The sequence below is a fragment of the Notamacropus eugenii genome, chromosome 1, assembly GCF_028372415.1.
Source record: "Notamacropus eugenii isolate mMacEug1 chromosome 1, mMacEug1.pri_v2, whole genome shotgun sequence".
NCBI lineage: Eukaryota > Metazoa > Chordata > Mammalia > Diprotodontia > Macropodidae > Notamacropus > Notamacropus eugenii.
Genome location: NC_092872.1, coordinates 596,076 through 615,277, shown reverse-complemented (window position 1 = coordinate 615,277; position 19,202 = coordinate 596,076). Strand labels below are relative to the sequence as shown.

At 48.6% G+C, this 19,202-nt stretch overlaps 1 protein-coding gene across 1 annotated transcript; it reads left to right on the top strand.

The window, feature by feature from the left end:
- Nucleotides 1–4,822: 4,822 nt before the first annotated feature.
- LOC140530085 (uncharacterized) lies at nt 4,823–11,917 on the top strand. Its single transcript, XM_072649324.1, has 3 exons — nt 4,823–5,089; nt 7,641–8,297; nt 10,849–11,917. Exons 2-3 carry the CDS (start codon nt 7,919–7,921, stop codon nt 11,820–11,822), a joined length of 1,353 nt encoding a protein of 450 aa, XP_072505425.1. The 5' UTR covers nt 4,823–5,089; nt 7,641–7,918; the 3' UTR covers nt 11,823–11,917.
- The last annotated feature ends 7,285 nt before the right edge of the window (nt 11,918–19,202 follow it).

The window sequence follows — 19,202 nt, the reverse complement described above, 5'->3', positions numbered from 1 at the left end:
GGCATGCTATCAGGAAGAGACCCTGTAGCCTCCAGTGCCCAAGAAGCCTCCTGGGTGGGGCTACAAGTGAGAATATCATCCACATACTGAATTAAGCTACAACCTAGTAGTTTCAGGTCCAAGGTAGCTGATATGGACTTGATTCCCCTGGAAGAGTCCATTCAAAGGCAAAAATAAATTGTGAGTATTCTTCATTAGGCTTTTTGGTGGGAAGGATGGCAGAGTTTCATGGAGATGAACAAGGGACAAGGATTTTACATTTGAGGAATTTTTCAATTAGAGGTTGTAGTCCTTCCCAGGCCTCAGGCTTAATCAGACATTGGCCTTGAAGAGGGAACATGTCTGGGAGGCCACCAATGGCTGGGGTGGCAGAAGTAGCTCACCCTGGAATTCCAGGATCCCAAACAATTGGCTTGACTGTCTCCCACACTTTCAAGCAAACATAGGGAGATCTAGTGAACAGAGGCAAAAGGGAGATGGGAGATTTAACTAGAGAAAAATTGGCTCCCCAATTTCACCATCAGGTCCCTTCCCAACAAGAGGGTAGGGCAAGAGGAGATCATAAGGAAGGAGCATTTAAACAACAGATCCTCAACCAGGTTGGGGATGGGGTGTGTCTGGAGACATCCCTTAATATCCCCTTCCATGCCTATGACCCGAAGGGGCAATGGCCAGGTAGGGCCAGAGCAACTGATTAAAGCAGAGAATTTAGCCATGTTAAAGTGGGTAACCTTACCTTCAGCCTCCACTTTTGCCCAGGGCTTGGTGAGAGAGGTGGAGAAAGTGGGAGCACTGCCAGCACCCAGGCTTTCCTGTTGTTCCAAGTCTTGAGAATCTGGAGGACAGGGCACTGGGGGGCAGCTCCACCACTGTTTCAATGTCCCTCCTGGTCACATGGGCATGGTTCCACAGGTGTTGGTTCCTGGGGCTCTCTGGGGGGGGCACCCTGGAGGGGCATGCCTTGGGGCATCGAAAGCAGGTTTCCCCACTGCCCAAGTAGCCAGCCTTTCTCCAAGGGGGCTCCCTGGGTCATTTCCTGGCTCTGGCAACAGCCAAGAATTGAGCATGTTTTCTGCCTCTGTGTGCTTTTCCTCTACTGCAACGAGTTCTGTTATTAAAGACTCCAAAGGCCATCTCCAGTAATTGGGCCTGAGGGATTTGGGGTCCCGTTGCCAACATCTTCAGCTTCCTCCTAATATCTGGGGCAGACTGATTAATGAAATACTTGCTAAGGATTGCAGCCCCTTCTAAGGAGTCAGGATCCAAATTTGTAAGCTTTGTAATAGCTTCTAGTAGCTGGTTTTGAAAGGGCAGGGTTTTCCTTTTCTCCCTGGGTAATTTCCCTAACTTTTTGGAAACGTGCTTGTTTTTGAAATGCAGTTTTTAGGCCTTCTAACAGGCGAGTTTCCATACGGTCTCTCCTCTGTCCTCACTCTTTTGATAATCCCATCCTGGGCCACTAGTGGGAACAGTAGCTGCTCCTGGGGGATATTTTATGGGATCGTTGCTAGCCATACGATCCCCAAACTTTTGGGTGTGTTCCCAAATTCTCCCCTTCTCCTCAGTGGTACAACAGGCAGAGAAAAGGATATGCAAATCCTTCCAAGAAAGTTCAAATGTCCCTAAAATCCTCAGTAAACCTAGTGGGATCTTCCGAGTATCTCCCCAGTTTCTCTTTAACCTGAATGAGGTCCGAGATGGAGAATGGGACATGAGGCGCTGTGGGAGCACAGGCTTGGTTAGAGACATAGCAAATCCTGGTTTTCAAGAGGAAGAGGCTGGGGAATGCTGACTGAACTGGATTGGGGCACCTGAGGAAGGGAAGGGGTCAGAAGGGGAGATACCCCAGAGTGCTGTGGGAGCGTGGCCTGAGGTCAGAGTGGATGTTACCTCAGGAAGTGGGGCTGTAGAGGGAGGCACTTCAGTTCGGTCTGTGGCAGGGGTCTGGGCTAGAGTCCCCAAGAGGAGTCACTGGAAGAGATACTGTAGAGACTGTTATGAGGGTGGGGCCTGAGTTCAGAGCCTGAGTAGGGGTTTCCTCGAGGGGAGAGGCCAGTGGAGACCGTACAGGGTAAGATACGGTAGGAAAATGAGGCAGGAATCAAGGGGGGTTGGGGTAGAGGAAAAGGGAAGGGAAACCAAGGGAAAGAAGGGGTGGTAGCATGGGAAACTAGGAGGGTTGAAGGAGGTTGGGGAGCAGCAGGAGGGACTGGGGGAGATTGGGGTGGGGATAGGGGTTGGGATGGTGGGAATGGAGGTAGGGATGGAAAGGGGGCTATAAAATGGAGATCATCCAAAATGTCCAGTCCACCAGCATTGCCCCTTTGTGGGGCGGCTCGAGCTCCAAGCATCTTACCATCTTTTCTGAGAATGGGGTTCTCAGAGAGCTTGACAAAGGCCCTTATATAAGGTATTTCTATCCATTCTTCCTTTCGGCCACAATATAATTCTAATTGTAAAAGAGTATTACATGGTAAGGTCCCCAAAATGGGCCATACTTCCTGGTCCTCTAGGTGATACTGCAGAAGAACGTCAACTTTTTCTTTTTAAGTTCTTTAGAGGAGCTAAATTTTTTCCAATTTTGTAAGAGACAACCTCAAGGCGAATTTTGGGGATTGAAGGTGATTGGCCCATTAGGTGTGCGACTGGAAGGAGAGTAAGCCTTGAAAAAAAAGCCAAGAGAAAAAGGTAGCTGACGTTTCCCTAATTCCTTAGGGCCGAGGGAATCAGAGAGTTGGGCACACAATTCCCGATAGGGCGTCCGTTCTTGTTGATAATGTTTAATATAAAATTTTGGAATAATCTCTTTGTTCTCTCTGAAGTAAACTCAGAGAGTGCCTCTTCCTATGTCAGCAAAAGCCAGCCAAGGCCGACTCTACACTCCTTAAGGAGACCTTTAACCTAAGACACTATATCTTGAATAATGAGACTTTCCTTTGTATCTTATTATCTATAGACACATACTATGTTATGAATAATGGGACTTTCCTTTGTATCTTATTATCTATAGACATGTACTATGTTATGGCATATTAATGGTAAAGAAAAATAGACATCTTAGGTCGTAATTTCTATTGAACTTTGTTTAGCATTTTCCTATGTCAGTTATCTGTTAGCCACTCACTAGTGGTGGGATTTCCTTTCTCGTCACCGAGACATATACCAACATTGCTTTGTTAATTGTCTTGTCTTACTAAATTTATGATTTGTTCAACTAAGAGAGTTTCTTTCTCACAGCAAAACGTATATAAGCCGGAAGATTTCTGCACTGGGCAGCCAGAACATTTCTGGCTCCATAATGCATTATGTTACCGTTGTCTTTAATAGGGAATTGACTAATTAATTAATTAAATCATAAAATGTATGCATTTAGCTTGTTGCCTTTTCTCTAATTAAGTTTTCAGGTCAACATTGTCTATGCTTTGGAAGGTGTGCCCAGGTCCACGGCCTCGAACTCTGCCACTGGACTGAAAACCTGGATGCAAGATGGCCTTCTAGCTGCCAGACCTACTGGGACCTGGGGTCAGGTCTGAAAACCGCTTCCAAGGTGCTTGGAGAGCGAGAAGGGGATAGGGAGGGGGAGACTTACATACCTTCCAGTCTTGGCAGAAGAACTTGAGAGTAGCAGTTCTTCCTGGGTAGGATGAGGGTTAGGGATGCTGGGGATCCCAAAATACCAACATGCCAGGTCCTGCTTGAATGAATTCAACTCAAGCCTTCTTAAAGCCAAAGAAAAACGAAGTTTATTAAAGATTCACCAAATTGGGTTGGCTCTTAAGGAGCCTAAGCATTTGTAAGGCTTGTACTCACAAGAGGGCCAGATAGAATCTCAACTAGACAGAGTCTGAGCTGGATTGAATCTGAGCGCCTTCATAGAGGCGAGAAGGAACTAAAATACACAAAAGAGTATAGGAGGGATCTGGGGTAGTCTGGTAGCCTAGGGTGATGGGAGGAGGGGTTTAGGGAGGGTCTTGAGGAGAAGTCCCAGGAGACTCTCCAAGGGACTGGGGTGACTGGTCAAGTGTTGGAAACAGCTGGAGGCCATCCGGAGATATCCGACAATGGAGGGCCTGGGCTGGAAGCAGGTGGGGCAATCCAGTGGTAACAGACAATAGAAGGCCAGGCTGGGCCAAGGGCAACAGATTTGAATGTGAAAGGTCAGATTTAGTGGGAAGATAGGGGGACCTGGCTACGAATCTGAGTATGAAAGACTAGGTTAAGTGGCAAGATTCTGGGGGAACCAGTCTGCAAATTTGAGTATGAAAGGCCAGATGGGGAGATTCAAGGGGAGTTCAGGGAGGTTCCCAGAGTCAGAACCCCATCATTGTCCAAAGGCCAATCCCAGTCTAACTGGAAAGACAATTTCCTGCCTCGGTAAAAGGAGGGGGCTGCCGGATGGCCTCCCCGCCCTCTTCATCTATGTTATAAGGAGGTTGGCGCAGCTGATTCCTAAAGTCCCTTCCAACTCTGGACCATTTATACAGTCACAAATTTACAGCTGGAAGGGACCCTCATTTTACAGATGAGGAAACTGAGGCCCTGGGAGGTTACGTAACTTGCCCAAGGTGCCGCAGGATAAGATTGGAATCCAGGTCCTTTGACCGCGGCATCTCTTGCCCCTGCGCCCCGCTGCCTCCCCTGGGATCCACTTTACAGGTGCGTCCCCTGAGACCCGGAGAGCTCGAGTGACTCGCCCACGGTCACCCCGCAGCTAAGCCACAGCAGCCCTGGGGAAGGGACCCAGGGGTCCAGACTGGAGGTGGGGGGCGGGGCTGGGCATTGAGGCCCGAGGGCCGGCAGAGGGCGGCCGGGAGACAGCTCCTTCCCTCGGTGGCAGACGGCGGCGGTGGAGGAGACGAAGGCAAGTTCCTGGCCGGGCAGGAGCCATTAGCCCCTAAAGCGGCGGGATCCGGGACTTGCTGCGCTCCCGCAACCGCCCAGTGCCCCCGCGGCCCGGCGAGCTGGGACCCCCGCCCTCCCTCCGAGCTGTACCCGGTCCGGGTCGGCCGCCAGGCCGGCCGCCCTTCCTCCTCCCTCGGGGGAGGGGCAGGGCTACGGGCCACACAGCCGAGAGCTAGCCGAGCGCCAGGTTTGTCCGTGGGCCTGTGACCCACTCTTGGGTAGGGAGGGGGTGGACGCTTTCTACTGGCTGAGGGGCCAGGACTGTTCTCCTACCCACGGGGTGATGGTGTTGGGTTGAGCCCAGGGCCAATGGTGACCCGGTGACCAGAGGCAGGCAAGAGTGTGGGGTAGAACTGTGGACTGAGCGGTGTGTGTGTGTTTCATGTGTGTGTGTTCATGTGTGTGCATGCTTGGGGGGAGGGGCACAGTGTTGCCCCACCCAAATCCAGCTGTGTGGGGTGGGGGAGGAGGGGCGCCCTTCGTTTTCCATGGGCAGCTTTTCCAGCTAGGAGTGAGCCCTTTCCCGTCGTTCCCAGAAGGGGATGTAGGGCAGCGGGTCCCCCACCTTAACCAAGGTGAGACCCACCCAACCCCACCCAAGCAAGCTTGTTGGTCTTATGCCAATGATGTAGGAGAACAGATCCATTAGGGAGTAGGAGGGGAGACCCATACCCCAAACCCTTGGGGGAGGCTAACACTAACATCTCATGCCACTTTCTGCCCACCTCTCACCACTGCTCTTTGCTTGGGGCCCCAAACCGTTCTTTTCCAACACCTCCAGCCACCTAATCCCATCTTATCCGAGGCTGTGGGATGTGAGGGCCCAGGGTCAGGAAGGTGGTGCTGGACAGCCCCCTTAGAGGTCACCCTTTTACTACTAAGGAACCTGAGACTCTGAGAGGGAGGGGCCTTAACATTATTTGGGGAATTAGTGACTAAGCCTTGAGGAGGACTCAGTTTAATATTCTAGATGCCAATTCCCCAATTCAAGACAGAGTAACCTATCTGGACTGGGAAAACATGGAGAGGGGATTGAATAGCTAGTCCCTTCTCCCTCCCCTCTCCCAACAAAGTGAAATCAAATCCTCAGACTGAATAAGCATGTTGCAAGAATTTTCATTTTCCTTGCTAGCCTCTGCATGAATAAGCCAGCACCGCTTACACACAGGTACATTTGTACACAGGTTTATTTGGACACACAAGCATGTGACATCACCAGGAGGTGATGGATGTGTCTCACAGTTCCACAGAGGACATATCTCCTCTTGAGCTTTATGACCCCGAGTTTGGGCAGAGATCAGTTACGGCACCTAGACAGGCTTCCTAAACAGTCTGGGCTCTGAGATACCAAAAGCTACATTTTTAGTGAAGGAAAAGAATGATGCTTCATCATGGAGGCTTTTAGTGGAGCCAGACGTCGTGTCCAACTCTTCTTCACCCATTCGGGGTTTTCTTGGCAAAGATACTGGAGTGCTTTGTTATTTCTTTCTCCAGCTCATTTTACAGATAAGGAAACTGAGGCAAACAGGATGAAGTGGCTTGAAATGCCTGAGGCTGGATTTGAACTTAGGTCTTCCTACTCCAGGCCTAGGCACTCTATCCACTGTGCCACCTAGCTATCCAGTATCCTCTTTATCATTTAGTTAATTCACATTAGACAGGACTAAGAGGAGCCTGGAACTATTCAAAGTCTTCTGTGTTTTCTTTGGTAAGCTTCAAGTGCCTGGGGAAAGGGAGGTACTAGGAGAGAGACATTCTGCACATTTTATAGCTACAATAAATCTAGCACCAAATGGAGGCAAAATCTTCTAAAAATCCACTTTGTGGGGCAGCTGGGTTGTACAGTGGCTAGGGCTCCAGGCCTAGAGTCAGGAAGACTCCTCTTCCTGAGTTCAAGTCCAGCCTCAGACGCTTGCTGTCTGGATGACCCTGGGCAAGTCACCTCACCTGTTTGCCTCAGTTTCCTCATTTGTAAAATGAACTGGAGAAGGAAATGGCAAACCACTCCAGTGTCTCTGTCACGAAAATCCAAAATGGGGTCATGAAGAGTTGGACATGGCTGAACAGCGACATTATACTTTGTCACTGAATTGTGATTTCCCCAGCCCTGTAATAGCCATTGTGGGAAATTCAAAAATGAGCTAAGACGTGTGCTCTCTCTCCAAGGTGCTTTTGATATGGTTGCAATTGGCCATAACTTCCATTCCCATAGTGCTTATCCCACAGTAGGCCTGTAAGGTAGGTAGTAAAAGTTTTATTATTCTCATTTGACAGAGAAGAAAACTGAGGCTTGGACAGGGGAAATGACTTGCCCATCGTCACACAGCTAGTAAATCAGAACCAGGTCTTGACTTGCTCCAGGGCTTTTTTAAAAATCATACTGAACTGTTGACAGGTTTTATATACGTATATATAAAAATACATGCATGCATGTATGTTTATATGTGTTTGTATATGTAGATACACGTGTATGTATATATACACACGTGTATATATGTATATATGAGTGTGTGTACACACATACACATATTATATATATGGTACAAGAGCTGTCACAGATCTGTTGGGTTTTGGCAGCTCAGGTCAGTAGCAAGGCAAACGATGGTGCTGGGTAGTATTAGGGAAGGAGGGGTTATGAGAGGTTTATGGCGTTTGGATTGGGAGGAACATAACCTTCAGGGCCCTATTTCCCTTCGATGAAATCAATTTGACCTGAATGTGCTTCTCTCATTTGCCAGGTGCACTGGAACCATGGGAAGGAAGCAGCAGGGGGCAGGTGTGGAGCTAAAGGCTTTGTCCTCTGCTCTTTTGACACGGTGAACAACGGATGCCTAAAAGCCGGCCTTCCTCTTCCTGTGACTCTGGGCCTGCTAGCCAGGTCACACATTTGGCGTCACACATTTGGCCTCTCACTTGAAGGGCTGCCCCTGCTGCCAGTAGCTGGAGGGCCACCGGGCCCTCTGTGCAGCCTGGGCACAGGATAGGCAACCTTTCCTTCATCTCCCAGTCACTGGGCATGGCAGCCCCTGGTCGGAAGCGAAAAGCCAACTTCTCTAATGATGAGACAGAAACGCTGGTGTGGAACGTGGTTCGGCATTTTGGGGCCCTGTATGGGGCTGAGGCCCTTCGCACCCATTCTGCCCGCCGGAACCAGCTCTGGGGCCAGATCCAGAGCAGAGTGAACTTCCTGGGTTACACCGAGCGCTCTGTGGAAGACCTGAAGCACAAGTGGCGGGATCTGCGTCTGGATGTCAAGCGAAAGCTCACCTCTAGGAAGGGCTCCCCCAGCTGCTGTGGCCCCCAGAAGGTCCACCTCACCCCCTTGGAGAAGATGGTGGCCTCCACTTTTACCCAGTCCAGCCCGGAGGCAGAACCTGAGGCATTCTTTGATCCTGGTGAGAACCTGGGCATCTTGGGTGGCTTTGACTTGGGAGGGGATGAGAGTCACTCGGTCTGAGGCAGCTGCTGGAGAGGATTGTGGGGCAGGGGCAAGAGGCCTAGACTTGGAGACAAAGCACCAAAGCTCTCCTGTGACCTGGGGCAAGTTATTTGATCTTACTGCATCTTAGTTCCCTTTTCTATAAAGACTGGGGAAGGACCAGCTGATTTTTGAAGTGTCTTCCAGCACTAAATCCCATGATCCTCTTCGTGGAGGAAGATGTCAGGGACAGAGCCAGAAGCTCAGGCTCTGCCCCTGCCCCCAACACTGGGACTTAGAGAGGAGGGACAGGGGAGATTGATTTGAACTGAAAGAGACCTTAGAAATCACCTAGTCTGAGACCCAGAAAATAAGGGAAAAGGATTTGCCCCAAATGATCAGAGCCCAGACTCAAAACTCCTAACCTCTTGTCTCCTGACCCGGTGCCCTCTCCCAGGGCTGGGAGGGCCAGGAGAAGTCATCTTACACAGGAGCTTCTGGGCCCAGATAGGAAAGATTCCTCCCCTACCCCAGGCAGTGATCCCACAAGGAGACAAGAATTTGGGCCAGCGGCTTTTGAAGGAGCTGCCCACCTGCCCTCCCTTCTTAGGACTTGCTGTGGCTAGACAGAGAGACTCCCCAGCTTGTTCCCTGACCAAGTGCTCATCACTGTAAGGTACAGACCCAGGGCTGACCGGACATGGGGAATGCAGTAGGAACCCTGACAAAGAGAACTTGAGGGTTTGCAGAACTACTTTCCCAACAGTCCTGTGAGAGGGGCCACAGATTTAATTTATTCCCATTTTAGAGCTGAGGATACAGTCTCAGAGGCCAGACGATTTGCTTGTTCTCATTCGGCTTGTGTCAGAGCTGGGATGCAGACCCAGGGTTCCTGACTCAAGTCCAGTACTTTTCCCCTTGTACCACACCTTGCATCTCTGGCCCTGGCCAGGGCAGGTGGAGGGTTGGGAGGATCTCTTGTCTTCCCTGGGAGCCCCCTGTGAGATGGATGCCAGGCTTGAGCCCATCTGTGTCCTGCTCCCACTATGGTGCCTCTGTCCCACAAACTGCTTCTTAGTGTCTGAGCAGTTGGGGCTGCCCTACCAACAGGGCTTCTGTGACTTCAACCTCTACACTGATGCCAACAAGGGAGTCCCCCTACCTGTCCTCTGTGCGGGCAGCCTTCCATAGTGAAAAGATCACTGGACTTTGAGCCAAAAGCCTGAGTTTCAGTCTGGGCTCTACCATTTAGTGCCTGTGTGGTGTGACCTTAGGTAAATCACTTGATCTCTCTATGCCTCAGTTTCCACATCTGCAAAGTGAGGGTGGAGGAGGTATACTTTGATCTCTAAAGTCCCTCTGCTCTAAAATCCTGTGATTCCTAGGACAGTAGCGTTGGCTATACTGGCCTTTCAGAGCCTAGACTGTTTGGGATAGACTTGGGGAAGGTCAAAGGTCATGCAGAAAAAAATAATCCCTTTTCTAGGATTCAGAAGTCCAGAGTGCTAGTTCTGTGACTGGCTCTGCTGGGTGTGGGCCAAATCACTTGCTGTCTCTGGGCTGTGGTTGCTTCTGCCATAGAATGAGCAGTGAGATACTTTGTAGCGCTACCATGGCTACAGTCTTAAGTTTCTCTGTATCCCTCAAGGTGCTCCTTAGCTGTGGGAGGGGCTTGGCAAGAGGTGGAAAGATCTATTCTAGCTTACTTTTTCATTGCTGGAAAGCCCACAGGTTACACTGCAAATCGATGGTGGTGTTTAGCACCATGCTGTGACTTGGGTATCCCCCAGATCATGGTCTCACGGCCCTTTGAGGCTGTGCAGGTTTGAAACAAAGAAGATGTTAAGGAAGGGGATTGGTGGCCACCTTGCAGGGGTGACCTTTCCATCTTTCCAGGGACCCAAATCCCAATCTGGAATCTGGTGGTCCTGAGGCCAGAGGGCTAGCCCTAGTCAAGGCTTGCCTCTTGAATGAAGTGTGTTGAACATCCTTTGAGGCCTTAGCCTGGGAGTTGGGAAATCTGGGTCCTTAGACTTAGCCCTGGTGCTCTTTCTGTGTGACCGTGGGCAAGTCACTTCCAGCTTTAGCTCTGGGACCTATGACTTCTCTGTCTTTGGGCTTCAGTTTTTTTTATGACAGAATGCATGGCCTTGGCAAGTCACTTAAAGCTCAGTTTCCCTACCAGTATCCCTATTAATACAACCTGAATCATTTCCCTATCAATCGTAGAAAGGATTGGACATGCCAGTCTCCCAGCTCTGACCTCATTGATTTTATATGAGTAAAGGTCACACTGGGAATAGTATGTTCCATGTTCTGGACAGAGGAGACTGGCCTGGCTAGACCAAGGCAGAGAATCAGGGAGTACTTTGAGATAAGGTTGGATTGAATTCAGGTGACTGCCCCAGTTTCCTTCTTTCAAAGGGCCTCATTCTGGAAATAAGGGGGAGGCCAGATGAGGGGGAGGTCTCAGCAGAACCCCTCACTTTCCTCATTGCCTTATGTATATTCTCTGTATATTCTCATAGAGCCTGGCCTTGAGCCACCCATGTCTCCAGCCGTTCGAAATGGCATGATGGTCTCCTATGCTTCTGTGGATGAGGAGGATGAAGATGCCTTGGCAGCACCTGGTCACATCCAGGAAGAAGAGGAAGGGGAGGAAGAGAGAGAGGGGATGCTGCTGCTCCACCACTGCAGCTCGAGGACATCCTTCACCTCCCTTCCTGAGGATGGAGGTGAAGCCCCTCCTGACTGGGCTGCCCCTGCTGTGGTCAGCGACCTCAACCATGTTCTCAGCCCCTCCCAGCTGCCCCCACCTTCACTTGGAGATGAAGAGAGAGGACATGGAAGTGGCAGGGGTAGACCTCGGGGTCTGAGTTGGGAGAAGCTGGAGGATGCAGCCCCCCGTTCCCCACTGTTCCGAGAGGAGTCTCTTCCTTCCTCAGCCTCGCCGAGTGGAGAGCCCCTCCGGGGAGGTATGAACTGCTCCCGGAGCGCTCGGGAGGCCTGGCGGACTAACCTGCATCGACTCTTGGACCTGGAGGAGCAGTGGGATTACCTGTACCACCAGGAGCTGGGTGTTTGGCAGGAGGAGAGGGCCCAGCAACGGGAGGAGCGGGCCCGGGACCGGGAGCTACAGTCCCGCCTTCTCAGTGTCCTCACAGACATTAGGGATGAACTTCGCTACTTGCGTCAAGAGAGGGCCTTTGCCCGACGGAGCCAAGCCATGGTGGCATCCGCCACTGCTGACACAGCCCAGAGCCTCTCCCCACCCCCAGCGTTCCCCACCTTAGGGACCCCCCTCTCAGGGACCTCACCATGTGCTGGCTCCTCCTTCTTCCAGCCTGGCTCAGGGCTTGGCTTCTCAGGCCCTCCCCTTGCCAGTACAGGCCAGAGGGAGTCAGTAGGACTGAGCCACAGTGGAAGGCCACCACGTCGAGGCCGAGGAAGACCCAGAGGCTCTACATCAAAACACAAAAGAATCTCCTTAGCTCACAGCTAGGGGGAAAGAAGGGAATTGGGGTGAGGGGCATGGACCAAGAGACTTTTTAAAAAGTTTAAAACAAAATGATGTTTAATAAAAAAACCCCAACACGATACTTGTAGGACATGCCAGTGTCTGCAGGTAGGGTAGTGGTGGTGGTGGCGCACAGGGGAGGGGTGAGTGCTTCTATCTGGATGGCACTTACACTATACCTACTGAGGACAGGTGATCTGCCCACAGACAGGGAATGAGTTGTCTGATTTCTTGGCCACTGCTTCTCCCTGACTCTTATCTGTGAATGGTCTGATCTAACATACCACATGGGGTGGCAGTGGCTGCAATGGAGAGATGCAGAATGGGTTACTCTTCTGTTTCTGTGCCAATTGGGGGAATGGGCAACAGTTATTTGCTGTGTACTGATTTTCCCTACAAACCAGCCTGAAGGATGTGCAGCAGTGTGTAGGTACAGCTGTGTCTGAAAGTTCACCAAGGCATTAATTAGTACAGATTTAGACTTGGCAGGTACTAGATGGTCTAGTCCAGCTTGGCACATGTTTGTTGACGAGTTCACAGTTTCACAATGAGCAACCAGGTCTTCCATTTTTATACAGCTCTCGTCCTCAGAAAGTTTTTCCTCAGATTGATGTGAAATCTGCTTCCTTCTGTCACCCTGTGGTATTCTTCTGCCCTTCCATTGTGTTTAGTGAAGTCCATACCACAGTATCGTAGCTGTCCTGGCATATTTGAGTGCTATACTTGGCCATTATAGGCCCCCAAACTGACTGGTGATGATAATTCCTGGAAACCTCAAGCACAAGTGGAGGGAAGGAACCTAGGAAAGAATGGGACAGCAGAACCTTGAAGAAAGCAATTCTGAAAATGGAACTTACCCAGACTAGAAATAGGTGGCCTGAGGCTTCCACACCTAGACCATTGGGTACTGATAGGAAAGGAAGAAACATGGGTTCAATGCTTATCTCTGCCACCTTGTGGCCATGGAAAGAAAAGTAATTTCATCTCCCTGAAAAAACATTTACTAAGTTATATTAGGAGTATATTCTGGAGGTCCCTCTCTCCGTTCCTCCTTTCCTTCCTTCTTCCCTTCTTTTCTCCACTCTGAAACTGACTTTTTAGCCAGAGAGCTGGAGAATACAGGATCGAGCATGCCTGACTGATTTTTGTCATCTCTTTATTTTTCTAGGCATTAGAGAAACGAGGGTTAGTCTAGATGAAGGGTACCTAGCTTTTTTGTGTCATGCATTTCTTTGGCAGTCAAGTTAATTTTATGGCCCCTATCTCAGGATAATATTTTGAAATGCCTAAATATCCATAGTTGCATGAAATATGCACACATGGAGATGCCTAAATAATACCTAGGATTTCCGTAGCAACTAATACTAAAATGCAGTTATCAAAACACTGGAAAAACATGTTCCTGGGCCCCAGACTGACTCCCTGACCTGGATGGTCCCTAAGGCCTCTTCCAGTTTGGACAGTCTGTGATTCTGGGTATGTGCACAGATACCTGGCTTCTGTCAGTAGCTAGCTGATAACACTGACCAGATCTTTGGCATCTGGTTCTTAGAGAGGAAATGCAAAGAAAACTTACAGGAGTTAAGGCCCTGGATTCCTCCGTCTGGAGATGGGTAGATGGTTCACATGGACAAAGACTATTGAAGTCCTGCTGAAGCTTCAAAAATAGAGCTTTGAAATCCATCTCCCTTGAATTCTGCACATCCCTTGCTCCTCTCCTTCCATGCCAGGTGCCCTGCATGTAAAAATTGAGGAACATTTTATACAAGGGCTGGAAAGAACTGCTTATGTTTTAATGGTGCTCTAAGGTTTACAAAGAGTTTCATTTGGAATCATATTTAGAGGTAAAAAGGACTTTGAGATCATCTTGTCCAACCCCTTCATTTTATATTATAGATAAGGAAACCAAGGCACAGAGCACTTGGATGCTTTGGCCAGTCTCATACCTACCTGGTGGGTAGATTGTGTCATTTCGTTCGCAGGATGTACCTGTAAGGTAGGTAGTCTAAATGTAAGGTTTTTATAGCGGAAGAAAATCAGACTAAGTGAATTGTCCAAGATCACAGGGCTCGTTAATAGTGGAAGTCCTGCTTTCAGACACAGGATGGTATAGTGGAAGGATAATGGAGTATACATTTATGTAGTGCCTACTGAGTGCCAGGTACTGTACTAAGTACTTTTCACAAATATCTCATAATCCTCCCAACAACCCTGTGAGGTAGGTCATATTGTCATCCCCATTTTAGAGGTGAGAAAACTGAGGGACCCAGAGGTTTAAGTGACTTGCCAGGATCACACATTTAGTAGGTGTTGGAGGCTGGATTTGAACTCATTTTTTGACACCAGGCTCAGGGCTCTATCTATTGCTCTACCAGCTGCTTCATGAGAAGAGGGTTGGATTTGGAGTTAGAGAACCTGGGTTCAAATTCTGCTGCCACCTCTAGCAAGCCGAGGTTTCTGGACCTTAGTTTCCTCATCTAGAATTCAGGGTTTAGATGAGATGACCTCTGAGGTGCTGTCCAGTCCCGATTCTATGCCCTACTTCTCTAAGTTCTGGGCTCTTTCCATTCAAAGATGTTGCCTCTGTTGCTGCCAGGTAGATTCCAAGATCAAGGGTCACTTCGTATTTGACTGTCCTTTCTTTCCAGTCACTTTAATCTACTTTTCCTTCTGTTCCTAGTGATAAAAGGACCAGAGATTTCTGACTCAAAAACAGTGTAGATTATTTTATGTTAGGGCATCTGGTGAGCTGGCAGCATAGGGCATGGGGTGAAGAATGTTAATAGATTCCAAACACACCTTAGAGTGAGTCTGGTCAAACGCCTCCATTTTATCCCCAAAAGGGAAGTGAGTTGACTACAGTCACACAGGTGGATAATGGCGGAGCTGAAATCCGAATCCTTGTCTTGTGTTCTAGTAATCTTTCCATGACACCAATTAATTATTTGGCAACTGGAGAGGCCAGGAGGCATAGGACCAGATCTGTCCTATGATCATGAAGATGGTTCCCTGGGGAACTAATGGGAAAGTCTATCAATCTCAACTCCAGCAGCAGAGCCAAACTCAATTGAGGGGAGTGGGAGGTAAGATCTGACCACTTCTGTGTATGGTTGAGGTACGTTGGAGACAAAAGTTGAGGAAGTGGGAGATCAGGCTGTTCACATAGGGTAGAGAGGACTGTGAGCCAGGTGGCAAACTTACTGGGGAGGATGGAGAGTAACTTGGTTGGCATTCTATAAATGACAGCAATCAAGAGCCAGACTGGGTGGAGTAACCTTAAAAGGAGAGGTGGTTACCCGGTGATCATGGCAGACAGGTTTTCTGAAGGTAGAACTGCGGATTAGGGAGTACTCCTCCAACTCTTTCCCCATCCCCTGTTCCAGTGTGAGAGAGAAGGAACAGCCAGGCTTGGAGAGGGCGCCAAGAGATGGATCTTCAAAGGAAAGGCAAATTTCTGTGAAGAGCAGAAACTGGAAAGTATGAAAAGATCTAGAAAGAAAAGGAGTTTATAGCAACAGAGATGGATTTCAGAGGCCACAGTGGAGGGCAGAGGAGGCTCAATCAATCACCAACTACAGTTACTCCTTCCATATTGCAGGGATTAGGGATGCAGCACCACCACGATCTGGAAAATCCAAGTAAAATTTTTTGTCCCTCCCTTCATACCAGATAAATCTGCCTTCCTAGTCACCAATGGAGTGACACAGGGCTGCGTGCTTGTTCCCATGCTTTTTATCATGATGTGTTCAGCCATGTTGTCAAATGCTTTCAGTGAGGAAGAACACAGCATCAAGGTCAGCTACTGTAGTGATGACAAATCCTTCAATTTGAAAACTCTACAAGCCAAGACGAAAGTGGAGAGAATGTTGGTGCATGATTTTCTGTTTGCACATGATTGTGCACTCAGTGCAGCCTCTGAAGCTGAGATGCAACAAAGTATGGATCAATTCTCTGCCACCTGTGCTACTTTTGGCCTAATAATTAATACCAAGAAAACACAGGTGCTCCGTCAGCCACCACCACACCATCCATATGTGGAACCATTAGTTACAACCAATGGAGAGGTTTTGAATACTGTGGATAAGTTCACTTACTTTGGTAGTATACTTTCCAGGGATGTACACATTGACAATGAGGTTAATGCATGCATTGCCAGAGCTAGCTGAGTGTTTAGGAGGCTCTGAAGAAAAGTATGGGAGAGAAGAGATATTAGACTGACTACCAAACTGAAGGTCTACAGAGCCGTTGTGCTGACCCCATTGTTATAAGCTTGTGAAACATGGACAGTCTACCAGCGCCATGCCAGGAAACTGATCGCTTCCATTTGAACTATCTTAGGAAGATTCTGAGGATCACCTGGCAGGATAAGGTGCCAGACACTGAAGTCCTTGCTCGAGCTGAACTACCAAGTATTCAAACTATGCTTCAGAGAGCACAACTCCAATGGGTTGGCCACATTATTCGAGTGCAAAATATATGCTTGCCAAAAAGACTATTTTATAGAGAACTTGCATGGGACAGGCAATCACATGGTGGCCAGAAGAAATGATGCAAGGACACGCTCAAGGTCTCTCTCAAGAACTTTGGATTTGACTGTGCAACATGGGAGACACTGGTACAGGACCACTCAGCATGGTGTGCCCACATTAGAAAGGGTGCTGTGCTCTTTGAGCAAAGCAGAATTAAGACAGCACAAAGGAAAAGTAGGGTGTGCAAATTTGGGGTATTCACCCCAAATATATACCTAGACTATCTGTGCCCAATCTGTGGTAGAACATTCTAAGCTCGTATTGGTCTGATCGGCCACAGTCAGACACACAGAAACTTGACTTTATCATGGTGATGTCATTTTGGTCCTCTTCAAGAATGAAGGCCAACAGCCAACCAACAGTGCCTTATTGTCAAATTTGGGTTAAGCAGTTGGTCATAGGCTCTGTGTCGTCTGTAGCTTCCACAAAATTCCCCCAAATTCCCATTTTATTTCTTAAGTGGAGGATATATGGAAACCATGATGGGGAAAGTAATGATGTAAAAGGGATGATGGTATGTATGTACTAGGCATTGTGCTGAGTACCTGAGATGAGAGAGGGCTAGGGGTGGGCTGCATAGGGATGAGAGTGTGGGGAGAAAGATCAGGAAAGGAGTTTGGGAGTTACAAGTCACAGAGCAGCACAGGTGGGCAGAGCTCCTTTGCTCCTTACTTCCCTGGACCTCCCACTGACTCTGCTCCCTCACTCTCTCCTAGGGTAGCCTTTCATTCTCATGCCCACCCCACTGGGAACACAGGCCAGTAGAAGTCTATGAGACATAAGGCTGGAGATGATGGATCTCCAGGAGCAAACATCACATCACCCCGACCTCATTCTGACAACTTAGGAAAAGCCCCAATTTCTCTGTCCTAGTTCCTCTGAGCTGGAGGAGGGGTAACCTGGAAATTTTCTTAGGAGTGGGCAAATATTAGCCCGGTGTCACCTTGCTTTATAAGCAAACTTGCTGGGATTCTGCTGAGAGCTGTAGTGTACCTTTGGGATTACTGGAGCTGGAAGAGGCAGGGTCCATAGGGCTTTTTAGTGAAAAAAGATGTACCTGAAAAGCCAGGTATCCCTGTGGCAAAAAGACTACCTGGAGGTTTTCTCAGCCTTGCCTGGTTACCTGTGTTTTATGGACCACTGTACATGTCTGGCTCTGGCTAAAGAATCTGCAACAGGCAGGGAGTGAGCTGTCACTGCTCTGAGAACCATTTGCCATAGATGGTCTCCTAGCATCGCTTTAATGCTCATTAGCTCTGTGAGTCACTGAGTGAGTCACTCAAATTCTCTAAACCTCAGTTTCCTCATCTGTAAAATGGACTGATAAGCAATTGAGGTGGGAACAAGAAACAGACTGGAGTGGGTTCCCCTGCTAGAAGCTGCCATTTTCTCAGAGAGAAGGCCAGAGGAAGGAGGCCACAGAGCAGCAGCAGCAGCTCACATTTATGTAACCGAGAGTCCCTTCCTCACAAATCTCCTAGGAATTAAGTGAGACAAGCAAAACTGGGCTAGTTTCAGGGTTGAAAATGCTTAATGCTCAGAGATGAGATGACGTACCCAAGATCACATATCCAGTCAACGTCAACTGGAGTCTGAATTTCAGCCCCCCTTGTCAGCTAACAAGTATTTATTAAGCACCTACCATATGCCAAGCACTGTGCAAAGCACCACAGATACAAAGAGAGCCAGAAAGCCCCTACCAAAGTTAGGGTCTATGTGGAAGATGATGGGTAGATCCCAAGGAGGGAATGAAGGAAAAGGCATGAGAAGGTTGTCTTTGCAGTGGTGCCCAAGCTCCCCTGACCCTTGCTCCTTAATCATCCCAAAGCACCAAGGCTAGCTCCAGCCCAGCTGCATTCTGCACAATTCTCTTAGCAGTCTCAAGGAAGAGGAGGGTGGCAGCATTCACCACTCTTGTGCCAGCTGAAAGGAAGAAGCCTCTTTCTTGGTTGGCATGGGTTAGAGGCCATCATGGCTTGAGTCTCCTCCAGTTCTCTCGATAAACATGTACTCTATTTAAAATGTAATTTACCCTGCTTCCCCATTTTACATATGAGGAGCTTACATTTAACTAGGGAAATAATCAGGACCTCACCAGTTATTACTTAATTGTGTGTGTGTGTGTGTATGTGTGTGTGTGTGTGTGTGCACTTGTATGAGTGTGTGCGCTTGTGTATGAGTGTGTGTGTTCATGTATGAGTCTGTGTGTGTATGTGTGCACATATGAGTGTGTGTGTGTGTGTGTTCCTAATAGGTGGAAGCATAGGAAAACCCAGGAAGACCAAAGTTCAAGTTCTGCCTCTCACACATTTGGTTGTGTGACCTTAGGCAAGTCACTTAACCTCCAGTGCCCCAGACAACTCTCTAAGATGATAAACCACAGACCCTGTGATCTTCTGCATTGGTCCCTGCACCAATTCAAACACAGATTTAGACTCCAAAATATGGAACAGGATTTTAAGAACAAAGAGATTGGAATGGACTGAAAAATCTTCATGGAGGAGTTTAGATTTAAGTTGTATCATTAAGAACAGGTAAGTTCTGGATGAAAAGAAGGAAAGTCAGGTGGAAGTGAACACTTCTAATGAATGCATGCCAGGCAGGAATGAGAACAATGCATGTGGAAGACAGGAGCCTGGACTAGCTGAAACAAGGTATAGAGGGTCCGGTTATGGAGGGATCTGAAAGTTAGAGAGAATTTGAATTTGATACTACAAATAATAATAAGGAGCTACAACAGGTTCTTGAGCAGAGAAGTTCCCTGATAAAGCCTAGTTTAGCAAGAGAATTAAAGGACATACTGGTGATGGGGAAACTAACGAGGCTATTACAATAA

Bases quoted from the DNA above. Each gene is read 5' to 3' on its own strand.
- LOC140530085 (XM_072649324.1), top strand. From the start codon at position 7,919: ATGGCAGCCCCTGGTCGGAAGCGAAAAGCCAACTTCTCTAATGATGAG. The intron at 8,298-10,848 runs GTGAGAACCTGG...ATATTCTCATAG, and splicing joins TGAGGCATTCTTTGATCCTG to AGCCTGGCCTTGAGCCACCC.